The sequence below is a fragment of the Lissotriton vulgaris genome, chromosome 5, assembly GCF_964263255.1.
Source record: "Lissotriton vulgaris chromosome 5, aLisVul1.2, whole genome shotgun sequence".
Taxonomy (NCBI): Eukaryota; Metazoa; Chordata; class Amphibia; order Caudata; family Salamandridae; genus Lissotriton; species Lissotriton vulgaris.
The window spans coordinates 427,988,203-428,001,361 of record NC_141693.1 but is presented as its reverse complement, the minus strand read 5'-3'; the positions used below and the strand labels follow the sequence as shown (position 1 = coordinate 428,001,361).

Genomic DNA, 13,159 nt, shown 5'->3' with positions numbered 1-13,159 from the left:
AGTGCCTGCCCAGGTTGGGCATAGACCTGTTCCTACAGAGCTCCTGAACGGCTGAGAGGAGCATGGAAAGTGCCCTTCTATGACACCAGTAGCAGTTTTCCAGGTATTAGTGTTCCATCCGCCAGGCTTGACATACAAGTAGGGCAATTCTAAATGTGCAAGAATACTTAGAGCCACACCAAGACTGCAGGGTTAGACCATGGAGCACAGGAAACCTTCAGCAGAGCTTTGGGTTCATCTGTACAGCGCTACAGATCCCCAGTGACAAGTGAGCATCTTGCACATTTGGTGATTTGGCCTGGTTGGAAATCCTCAGCCAGATGTCAAAGCAAATGTGCACAGGGTAAGGTTTTCTTATGAATTGTGCCTCTAACCTGACTCCACTAATGCGGAAAATAGTTCAACCTACAAATACAGAGAGAGGGGCCCCACAATCCAAAGGGACAGAGCTCCGTAATAGACTTTTTCAGTCATAAATAACTCTCTGGAAACCACTACCTATCAGTCAATTGAACATGCAAACTATCACCTCGCATTTATAACACCAGTAGTGAATGAGTAGAATCTGCTCAATCATCCAATTTTTTTTGTTGTCTCCAAATGTAATAAAAACTTTTTTCATCAATATATCAAATTTTGGTACAATGGTTTCATAAAAACAGGACATAAAAATATATACATAAAGGCCACACAAATGCAATAATGTCACGGAGAGAAAGCATACAAGAAACTCGCATCTGTCATTAGTTCAAGTTAATTTGTCGGAATCCATAACGAACACCACATAGCAGAAACCAATGTATTTTCTTATGTGATCAATTGTTCCTCAAATTTAACACATTTTATGCGTTGACGCGTTGTGGTGGGTTATAAAATATAAGACTGCCTTCATGACAACAGATATTCCCCTCCTAAGAATATCACTATCTAAAAAAAATCAGGCGAGGAGCACTCTGATTGTTGAACCTGCAAAATTAAACCCAACTTAAACAAATCTCCATACGCGGATAGCAAAATATAAAACCTTTCAATTAGTCGCTATTTACCCCCAATGTGAGTTTTAGAATCTTTTATACTACTATAAAACGCTATCAAGTCACTTGATTTGTTACTAGTACCACTTATGATATTTTCACCTCTTTGCTCCGATGTAGGGAGAATCAATTTCCCATAGGATATCGAAGGTAAATGTTGAAGCTAAACCGCTTTCTCAATATGGATTTCCTGGGGGAGGGTTACACTCTTGTGACGTGTCCCAGTGCCTAGAGGCAGTAAGAGCTCTGTTTGTCTAATCCTCCATACCGGTGCTTGATATCTGATTTAGAATAGGCAGTAGTCCAACACCAGACAGTTTTACTTAACTCTGGATTGGTGGTTGGAACTTTACATCTGTTACTCCCACTTAGAATGAATCTCCTGCACGTTCCCTCTACCTTTGTAGTAAACTTGTGATAAGATATTCATTTTCAAACTTAGCACCTTTTTTTAATTACAAATTGTCGGAAGTAATGTCTTGGTTTAATGTCTGGGCATGGAATCTAAGGGATACCAATGCTGAAGAATGCATCCGAGCTAGTTAACTCAATGCAGCCTTGTCCCTCCCTCGGAAAGTGGAGCACCAGCAACGCAGTCAGTCTGTTGGATTGTTGACCCCAGAAATTTCTTCTGACAGCGAGGCCCACTAACTCGTTCTGCATGGCCTAGAGTCAGTGGAGTTTGGAATTGAAGACCTGCGTGCATTTTTTTTTTTTTTTTAATCCCATGGTCAATCGAGCGCAGATCGAGAAGTAGAAGAGAAAGTACAGCCTAACCTGGCATAGTTTGCAAGACTTTCAACCGCATCTTTTTTTGGGCCACCTCAAGATCCAGGTAAAAATCATGTGCTTCTGTTATGGAGAAATCCTTCAAAGGCCAAACACGTCCACCCCCAATGCCCCCCCAATAAACCGCAGAAGACAAACGTAGGTTTGTAATCCCCGATGACCACAGGCACGGGATGGTCTGGGCATGCAACTAACCAGGCACGCTTTATGCCCAGAATCCTCAGTGCACCCAGCCCACTTGTACTCGCCAGTGTCACTGATGTTCTTCACAGTGGAATGCACACACCTCTTCCCGGCTGTCCTCTGACGCGCAGTGTGACTTTAAACTGAAGAGCTCGTTTTAATGACCCTTGCGCGCGTCGTCTGGGAAGAAACAGAAATTAAACCCAGATCGCTCAGGAGGTACGGGGAATGTCCCCCTGTGAGAAATGAAAAGTAAACTGCGTCATAACCATGCCGGAAATAGGTGCTGGTGAGCGTAGACAGCCGTCGGCACGCGATGCTCAGTCTGTAAGGTGAACCTTATTGCACAAACCGTTTCTAATCACTCCTTTAGGCATGGGTGCAGAGCACTTATACCCTTAATTAAGAATTAAGCTGTCGACATGCACGGGGATCCCTTGCGCGGCTGACTCCAGTGGGTATTTCCCCAATTAATCATTAGTGGCTCCCTCCGCGCTGGCCCGCCTGCTGAGGGGAGGTGCGCCGACATCTTTCTCGGATCCTAATGAAATATGCATTTTACTGGTACCGCCGAGGCCGCCACGAATCCCCTGTGTTGATTCTTTAGCGGTAGGAACGGACGTGTTCTCTTCCATAGCCCCCAGAACAATACACACGGCGACGCTTTACATGGAGAACAAGCATTTACAATGCAATAGGTCTTTTATTATTAAAGTTTGAGCTATTGGCATTGTAAATGACAATGCCTTTTATTCATTTGCATCGGTGCATAAACAAGCACTTTGTACTTATAGTCCATGCTTATGAGAAGCAAGACTGGCAGTCTCTTTTACTGCCAGCCTTTCTCATCGTAAGCAAGGACTAAACACTCAAAGTGCGGGTTTATGCACCGATTGCAGGTTTTAAAAACAAATTAATAAAAGACATTATCATTTACAATGCCAATAGCTCAAACTCTTGCAAATGCGAGACCTATTGCATTGCACATGCTTGTTTCCTCTGCTGTTCATGCTGTACAACATGAACAAAAACATTGGTAGCGCCAGCGTGTTTCTAAGGCACTATCTACTTACTGTCTTTGCTAGTGCTTTTTTTTTGCTTACCACTCTCGCTCATTGGCCACAGCAATTCCGGATTGAAAGACCCTGTAATTTTCTCACCCCACTCAAAGCAAAGCACACAGTGCACATTGCACATTAGGAAAGAACTAATTTGAAATAAAAGGACTTAGGCGATGAGTTGGGGGATGGATGCTTGAGTGGGTAGGGATGAGAGAATGAATAGGTGGACGGACAGGTGAAAGGTTGGCAGAGTAAATGGAAATCTGAAATGATGGATGAAATTTACTGATGGATGGGTAAGTGGATGGATGCATTCATGCATGCATAGATAATGAATGCTTGAATAGGTGGATGGTGAAAGATTGAATGATGGATAAAAGAATGAACAGATGACAGAATAATAACATGCCTGTGGATGAAAACGCTGTATATTGTACAATACTGCTAATTTCCTTTGTACATTCCCGAAGGCTGGTGTTTTTCAGGGTCTTTTAGAGCCAAGCACAACCACAACTGCAAAAATGAAGAAAGATGGCACAATTACCCTTAAAGTGCAGAGTTGTGCTCTCACACTTGCACAGTCAAGTATTCCCCCAGAGCACTCCCTCAACTGCTAAATACTTGAGAGCGGTGCTTAATTTGTGAAAGAATGCGTGTTTGTGCCAAAAGCTCTTCCAAGAAGCCTGCGACCAGTGTTTTTAAGCAGTGAATGTCAAGGCTGTGTGCTCTGAAATCCACCTTAACACCCTTTAATGCACTTCCAGACACTCCCTTCCCCTTCATTCACCATTGCAGGTTCCTGCTTTCTCCCTTAATGACTGTTTTGCCCTGCTCTTCCTCTGCGTTCGGATTTGTGTATGTGGGAAAATAAGTGCCATTCCCCAAAAATGAGTGACAGTTCCTCACACCGGCAACCACCGGATCAAATTAAGCAGTGCCTGAGTCAACCTACCAGCCTTAGATACATACAGAGGAGGCAGGCACCAAGGCCTTATAATCAGATTGTGTTAATCATGCCTGATTTTGAAAGTCCCTACTGCTGCCTTGTTCCCTTCCAGAATCTGAGCACGAAGTGAACAGACTTGAGAGTTCCTCTAAGCATTGGGAACCATTTCCTGTTGAAGCAGAGTGGGTTTGACGCTGGCTCTTACTTTTGTAAACTACAGGGCCAATCTTACACTTCAGATCTCCAATAGAAAAAAAAAAAAAAAAAAAAAAAAAGGGAAATACATTTGCAACTTTGTCTGTGACAGATTTTGCTCTAGCACAGCATAATTTATATTCGCTTCTGTTTTGACCGGAAGTTACCAACCGGTTTCAACTTGTGGTAATTTCGTGCACAAAAGAATATAAAGAGTGAGGTATTGACACATGTAAAATAGTTACAAAGAACATACGGCAAATGCTCTGAATGAGTACATAAAATGAAAAACTGTTTTTGCAGCGTGAATCTTTCTGGATTCACTATGCTGTGCATTATTCCGCGATCTGGTGGTTGGGTCCGGATTCGTAGTCTTTTTTTCTTTTTTTTTTTTGTACCCCAGGTGGGCGTCGACGTCCCACCATTTGGTGCACCTTCGTGACGTCGGCACGCTTCCTGCGGAAGCTCCCACCCTTGGACGCCATCTTCAGATTCTTTTTCCCGCCGTTTGGGTCTGGATCGTTGCATGAAGCTCCGGAGAAGTTTCAGGAGAAAAGAAGGAAATACACCAAGTTTTTGAGGGAAAAGGACCAAGGAAAGTCGAAGAAGACCTCCTAGAGCCAGAACGAAGAAAGAGGAGAAAGCCTCGTGATATTCGACGGCCAAGGAGAAAGCGCACGCAGGGGGCCCCCTGAGCGAGCACATGGACAGCACCCCATTCAAGTTCTGCCGTAATTGCCACCACAAGTACGCGCAGAAGGACCAGCATCCGGTCTGCAACCTCTGCCTGCCGATCGACCACTCCAGCGAGGATTGCAGCGCCTGTTCAATCTTCACGCCAAAGACTTTGAGAGTTCGAGAGAGACAGAGGGTGGCCCACCACACGATGCAAGGGAAAGGGACCACACCGACCCTCTACCAGCTGGGTGCCTCCTCCGACGAAGAGGAGAACATCGCAGAGGGACCAGATGACTTCACGGTCGCAGAGACCGATGTGAGACCTTCAAAAAAGGTAGGAGAGTCTACGACCCCGAAAACCCAGATAGGGCCTAGAAAGCCTGAGGGAGAACCCCGAAAAACAGAGGCTAAGTCCTCGAAAGGAGCGCCGGTGACGAAAGTTTCGACGTCCGAAGCTGCATCCTCCGAAAGGCCCAGCGGATCCTTCGAAAAGGACTCCCAGATGGCAAAGACCAGCGAAAAGCAAAGGTCGTCGAAGCAGACCCTCGAGAAGGGACCCTCGAGCGAGAAGACGCTCAGAATGGCCTTGACGTCGAAGGTTCTGTCAAAGACCAGCCGAAAAGCTCGACGCCGAGCAAGCGGCAGAGATGGAGAAAAAGAGAAGAAGGCTCGAGGCCGAAATGGAGAGTATGCTTCAGAGGAAGAGCGACTTCAACGAGAAAATGAAGAACTACTTGATTCCCTCGAAGACCGCTGCGGCCGCCGAAGAGGTAGAGGTGCAGGAGGATTTCGAGGCCGAGGGGCCGCCGAAAACTCCAAACCCCACAGATGAGGGGGAAGAGGAGGACTTCTACCGCTTGGAAGGAGATTACCTCCGCGAGAGCTACTACTCAGAATCCTCGGCGTCGCTAGAGGAAGAATGGCAGGATCTCGAGGCCGATAACCCCGAGGAACCTGTGGAGACATACCCTTCGAGGCCTTCGCCGCCAGACGACATCGGGGCTTACTATGAGGTCGTCAAGAGGGCTGCAACAGTCTACAATGTGAAGTTGGAGGAGGAACAGACAAAGGCAGACTTCCTGCTAGAAACTTTGCTCCCCTCGCAGACGAAAAGCAGTTTCCTGCCCTTGCTGAAGAGCGTCACAGCCCAAGGGACTGAAGCCTTCAAGGAACCGGCTACATGCAGGTCAGTGACCCCGAGGACGGAGAATAAATACAAGTTCTCCTCCGAGGACCCCCCCTTATATCCAGGGCACCGTGGCAGCTGACTCTATAATCGCGGCAACGGCCAGGAGAAGGGCCAACGTGCCAACCACATCTGGGCCACCACCTGATAAGGAAAGCAGGAGGATGGACCTAACTGGAAGAAAAATTGAAAGAAATGCTGCTATGCATTGGAGGATGGCGAACTCCAATGCACTCCTGAATAGACACCAATATCCGCACTGGGATGAGATGAGCCAGTTGCTGAAACACATGCCTGAGGAGTACAGGCAGAGGGCAGCCCACCTCGTGGAGGGGGGGAAAGGACATAGCGAACGCATGCCTGAAGACAGCCCTAGATAGGGCAGAAACAGCAAGCAGGCTGATGGCCATAGGTATCACTGAGAGAAGGCAGGCCTGGCTCAGAATATCAGGCTTCAAGGCAGAAGTGCAGAACAACATCCTGAACACCCCCTTCAACGGGGAGACGCTGTTCGGAGCATCAGTGGATGACAAACTGGCTCAGCTGAAGGACAATGAGACAGCCAAATCGATGGGAGCCCTACAATTCAGGGGTATGCGGAGAGGCACCCCCACAAGGAGACCAAATGGTAGAGGTGGAAACCAGCAATCGCATTCGCAACAGTCGCACCACCATGGTCAACAGAGTGACAACCAATGGCACCAGGGTCAACAGAGGCAGAATTGGAACTCCCAGAATAGGGGCCAGTCCTTTCGAGGGAGAAAAAACGGATGGGGCCAGAGACTGAGAGGTGGTGATCAACCCCCCCCCAAAAATGACTCCATGAGGAAGGAGGCGCTCACCCACCCAAACCCTCCGGGGGGAGAGCACCAACAACTAAGGAGAGAATCTCACACGGACACGGCTCAAGAGAACAGACAACACCAGTAGGGGGAAGGTTGAGATTTTTTCTACACGAGTGGAGAAAAATAACCAGACCAGTGGATACTAAACATTATACAGCACGGATACTGCATAGAGTTGGAAAGATATCCACCAAGCAGAAAGCCAAAGAGAAGGGGTCACAAGGGCAACGAACTGCAGTTGCTCCAAGAGGAAGCTCAAGAACTGCTCCTCAAAGAGGCCATAGAACCAGTCCCGCACAGAGAACGGAACAAGAGGGTGTACTCAAACTACTTCCTAGTACCAAAGGTGGACGAAAGCCTAAGACCCATCCTGGACCTACGGTTCCTGAACACCTACGTAAAAACTCAAAAGTTCAAGATGACTTCCCTGCAAGAGGTCATCCCACAAATAAGGGCCGGGGACTACTTGTCCACCATAGACCTAAAAGACGCATACCTGCACATCCCCATGAACAGGAAACACAAACACATGTTAAGATCCAAGGTGAACGAAGACCACTACCAGTTCACAACCCTGGCTTTCGGACTCAAGTCAGCGCCAAGGGTCTTTATCAAATGCCTCGCGGCGGTGGCTGCACACCTACGAAGGGAGGGTATACATGTGTACCCCTACCTGGACGACTGGCTCGTGAAAGCAAGCTCTTACACGAGGTGCAAAGTTCACGCAGAACAAGTCACAAGAACGCTCACGAACCTGGGCTTCTCCATCCACTGGAGAAAGTGCTCCATGGACCCAGAACAAGTGAAAATCTTCCTGGGAGCCCTGATCAACACGGTCGAATGTAGAGTAACACCCAGCGAGAAGAGAACACTCAGCCTGCTGAGGGAGAAACGTCACTACCAGAGGGGGCAAGTTCTGACAGTGAGGACGGTGAGCAAGATCTTGGGGATGATGGCGTCGTGCATCCACCTGGTCCCCAATGTTCGTCAAAAGATGAGACCACTACAGGAGTGGCTGCAACAGCAATGGTCACAAGCAGAAGGGAGTTGGGAAGATCTAGTGGTTGTTACGCACAATGTGCAGGAGGAGATGAAATGGTGGATGAAGGAGAATATAACGATGGGGAAACCTCTAACGCCACCGGACCCAACTGTGACCATCACCACAGACGCATCCCAGAAAGAATGGGGTGCACACATGGACAGGCTCAGAGTGAGGGGTCTGTGGAACCAGGAGATGCAGTCAAGCACATCAACTACCTGGAACTGAAAACAGTGTTGCTGGCCCTCAAGGCCTTCCAAAAACACCTTTACAACAAAAGGGTGATACAGACAGACAACACGACAACAATGTTTTACATCAACAAGCAAGGAGGGACTCCGTCATTCCCCCTGTCGAGCTTGGCTCAAGAAATATGGAGATGGGCGATCCCACTCAGGATAGACCTGCTTGCCATACACCTGCCAGGGAAGGACAATGTGGAGGCGGATTGGCTCAGCAGGCAAGCGTCGGTGTCCCACGAATGGGAGCTGAACAGCCAGGAGACAGAGAAACTGTTCAGGAGGTGGGGCACACAACAATAGACCTGTTTGCAACACGCCAGAATGCAAAATACCAACACTTTGCATCGAGGGAACAGGAACCGATGTCCCATGGGAATGCCCTATGGATAAGCTGGTCAAAGAAATTTGCCTACGCTTTTCCACCGACGCCACTGATCCCCAGAGTCCTGAACAAGTGCAGGTCGAGCAACATGACTCTCATCCTGGTGGCTCCCCAATGGGCGAGGCAGACATGGTACTCTCAGATTATGGAGATGTCGCAGGGCAAAGCACACAAGTTCCCAAAAAGAAGAGACCTTCTCTCCATGGAAGGGGGACAAGTTCTACACCCAGAACCAGAAAGCCTCAGCCTGTCAGCGTGGCTCCTGAGGACTTAGAGTTCGCACATCTAAAACTACCAGAGAGCACACTTCGGGTGCTGAGAGAAGCAAGGAGACCCAGCACGCAAGAGTGCTATGGGGAAAAATGGAAGAGGTTCACGCAGTGGTGCCATAGGAAAAACCTGCAGAGAAAACTGACGAGGGAGTCTACAGTACTTGGATACCTCACGCACCTGATCAAAGCTAAACTAAGCTCATCCTCGCGGAGGGTTCACCTGGCAGCGATTGTGGCATACACAAGAGGAGAAACAGGGAAAAGTTTCTTCACTTCCAGAGTAGTTAAAATGTTCTTGGAAGGAGCGAAGAGAATAGCGCCACCCAAGAGGATGCTGCCGCCGGCATGGAACTTAAACGTGGTACTGACAGAACTCAGGAAGCCACCGTTTGAACCCATCCATAAAGCATCACTACAAATGATGACAATGAAGACAGCCTTTCTAGTAGCAATAACATCGCTACGCAGAGTAAGCGAGCTACAGGCTTTGACGCTGCAAGAACCGTACATACAAATACACAGTGACAGGGTCGTGATGAGGACAGACCCGCATTTCATGCCCAAGGTAGTGTCTAAATTCCACATGAACCAGAGTATCCAGATACCTAGCTTCTTCCAGAAGCCCACGTCAAGCGCGGAGAGGGCGCTCCACACTCTGGACGCAAGGCGGGCAGTAATGCACTATATAGAAAGGACGAAAGAGCACAGGAAGACTAAACAATTCTTTGTGTCCTTCGCAATGAGTTTCCTGGGTAGACCAGTGACTAAGAACACCATAGCAAGATGGATTGCCAAGACAATACAGCTCTGCCACATGCAAGCTGGTGAAGAGCTCACGGAGGGGCCACGAGCCCACTCAACCAGAAAGAAAGGGGCAACGGTCGCCTTCCTGGCAAACACGCCCATCCAAGACATATGCCTGGCGGTAACATGGGCTTCAGTGCACACCTTCACTAAACACTATTGCGTAGATGTGCAGATGAACAAGGAAGCACAAGTGGGCTGCTTCAACATATCTTTAACAACCAACGCTCATCTTCCACCCAGCCGCCACATGAGTGACAAAACCGCTACGAAATCTATGCACAGCCTAGTGAATCCAGAAAGATTCACGCTGCAAAACGAATAGTTTCTTACCTGTCGGTGTAGTTTTGCAGCTTGAAGATCTTTCTGGATTCACTAGCGAACCCACCCACCTCCGCCAGAAAGATGAGGCTGGAGAAGGTGGAAGGACATAGAGTAAGATAGGAACGTTTAACAAGACAATATAAGTGAAGAAGTTTACGTTGAAGGAAAGTTTAATACACATAGCCTTGGATTCACCACAGAGACAGAGAAAAAAAGAATCCGAAGATGGCGCCCAAGGGTGGGAGCTTCCGCAGGAAGCGTGCCGACATCACGAAGGTGCACCAAATGGTGGGACGTCGACGCCCACCTGGGCTACAAAAAAAAAAGAGAAAAAAGACTACGAATCCGGACCCAACCACCAGATCGCGGAATAATGCACAGCATAGTGAATCCAGAAAGATCTTCAAGCTGCAAAACTACACCGACAGGTAAACTATTTGTTTCTGCTACATAGAGTATATGAAATGCAGACGGGAGGACTGCATGCAGAGTCACCCTGGCAGCAAAGACTTGCAGGACACTGGCAGGCTCACTGCTTTTCATGAATGGCAGCAGCAGGACGCTGGTGGGATACCTGCTGTTAATAAAATGACAGCGTGACTGTGTGGCAGAGGTTATGTAAAACAAAAGCAAGGAGCTGCTGCCATATTAATAGAATAAAGCAAAGCGTACGGCGGTGTAGCAAATAGGAACACAGGCGAATTCTTAGAGACGCACCTATCCACGGTCACACACACAGCACTCACAAGGAGTGCAGGCGCGCATGCAAACACACAGGTGCATTCTTAGCGACTCACATTCCCTCGGTCACACACACAGCACTCACAAAGAGTGCAGGCACGCACACACAGGCGCGATCTTACAGACACACATTTCCACCGTCACAAACACACACACACCCACACCCACACACACACACAGGCGCTGTGCTCCAGGCCGTGCCGCCGAGCAGTCATCTGCACTCTCCACCCTCCCTGACCTGGCCGTGTCCCCCGGTGGCGGCTCTCTTCACTTCCACTAATGGGCCGTGCAATATACGTTGTCCGCACACCGAAGGTGGGGTTTACAAGCTTTCCCCACAGAGGACAACTTCCCCTCTCTGTGGAACAGCCTAGGCTTTGCTTAACATATTAACCCGGAGGGGGAGGAGGCACAAATGAAACAGTTCCCCCCCCCCCCCCCCCCCCCACCCTGCCTCACCAGCCCCGGAGGTCAAGGGTCCCACTATAAACACCAAGGAACATGTGATGGGTCCCGGACGAAGAGGGCAGATGGGGGAGTGTGCGATGGGGGGGGGCAGCCGGTGGGGGGATGGACAGGATTCAGGGTGAACAATACTCACTCAGGTGTGCCAATCTCCCTTTCCGCACCAAGATAAACAGACAGAGACCACTTTATTCCTCAAGCTTTCGTTGCGGTGCGGTCAGCCCTTGTGCTGCCAGTTGTAAAACTGGCTGTCAAGCGCGGCATTTCAGGACTGTATGTCTCCCACAACTGATGCAAAACGAGACAATATCCAGATCAATTATAATTTTGTAACAAAAATACAAATATTAACAAATGATAGGCGAGATGGAAGTACCTATGTAAAGTGCGTAAAGACATGTGAATAATATATTCATTTTATCGACAGCTGCAATAACTTATTGCGCTTACGTGCAAAGGTTGAAGTATCCAAAAACGAACGCCACTTACGCTCCTTATGAAAACAAGCGGCACTTCAAGCGATCGCTATTGTAAAAGAAAAAAAATGCCCGCAAGAGACTGCAAAGGCTTCTGGGAGTCCACTAGGAGTCCTAGAGCGAGCTCACCGTCTCAAAACCTGAGCTCTATTCTGCGCTAGACCACATAATCCGACGAGTACCTGTGTCATTTACTGTTTGTTTCACTGCAATTCCTTGCACTACTCCTTGATTTGCTCATGTCAAAACTGAAACTATGTCTTGTATCCTGGCTATGAGGAGGACGGGGGCTGCCCGCGCATGCGCTGCATTATTAACTTTTATTTTGAAGAGCCCCAGTTAAAAATGCCGCGCATGCGCGAGCAGCCCCCGCCCTCCCAAGTCCGGCAGCTGAAATCCCGGGTCCCAGGAGGGGGCCCCGGTGAAGAACATCGGGAAGCCTGGTAAGGTTAGAGGGGGAGGGGGGGTGTAGCTGTGTGCGCGTGTGTAGCTGTGCGTGTGTGTGAATGTATGTGTGACTCGGTCTGTTAGCTGTGCGTGTGTACAGGGTCTGTGTGCCTGCGTGGGTGTATGTGTGCGCGCATGCGTGAGTGGCTGTGTGTGTGTGTGTGTGCGCGCGGGTGAGAGCCTGTCTTGCTGTGAATCTGAGGCAGGGGCTGGGCGTACACGCCCACGAGGTGAAGTTGACGCTTGTGCCCTGCCCCTGTCTCAGATTCCCAGGAGACGGGCGGCTATAGTTGTCGAGCTGGACTCCAGCATGCTTCGCATGCTTTCTCCTAGCTCGACCTAAAAACACGTGAAATGCCTTGTGTACCTGTATGTGTTTCCATACGCCAGTCTGTACAGAAAATTGTGCTTCCCCTCATTTTAATTAGTCATTTAGTTACTAAAGTCTAGTTTCACTTGGCGGCTTCCCTATAGTGAGCCCTTGTTCTCACGAGGCCCGGGATTGCTGCGTGAGTCGGATGTGACGCAGATCTTCGCCTGTCCATGTCGGGTTCTGGTCACGAGGAGGCAACATTTACGGTTACTGGAGGTGAGCAGAAAGATGAGGTTAAAATAAGAAGCGTCAAAATGGCTGAGGGCTTCAAAGAGCTCAAGTCAGGGACCAGGTGGTGGGCAGTAGGGAGCTGATGAATTGGTAGAAACAGTTTTGCTCTGCTGACTGGTTCGGGCAGTAGTCTAGGTCAAGGCGTAGATTGACTGGTGGAGAATGCAAATGGATCTGTAGACTGAGTAGGAGAGCAGTAAGGAGCTGCAACGTGCTAGGGAGGACGCCGTAGTGAGTCAGAATAGGGAGCTGCAGACCTGGTCAGGGAAATGGGTAGCTATGGATGTAGTCGGAAGACCGATTATGATTGTAATGTTGTGGAGCTGTAGACTGGGCCTGAGCCATGATCTCCAGGGCTTAATTTGAGCCAGGGATTGAAGGTAGGGCTGACAGGAACTCATTTTTTGGGACCAGCACTTATTTTTTCTCATGAGACTTTCACC

The 13,159-nt window shown here is 48.8% G+C and overlaps 2 protein-coding genes across 5 annotated transcripts in view; both read left to right on the top strand.

The window, feature by feature from the left end:
• LOC147711018 (uncharacterized) overlaps positions 1 to 6,244 on the top strand; it is a 35,916-nt gene extending 29,672 nt beyond the window's left edge. The window contains exon 2 of the mRNA XM_086921822.1: positions 4,612 to 6,244. Within this exon, the coding sequence (XP_086777948.1) occupies positions 5,534 to 6,154 (621 nt within the window). The 5' untranslated portion in view covers positions 4,612 to 5,533 and the 3' untranslated portion in view covers positions 6,155 to 6,244. The remainder of the gene's footprint in view (positions 1 to 4,611) is intronic.
• ADK (adenosine kinase) overlaps positions 1 to 13,159 on the top strand; it is a 723,202-nt gene that overhangs the window by 322,176 nt on the left and 387,867 nt on the right. The window lies entirely within an intron of this gene.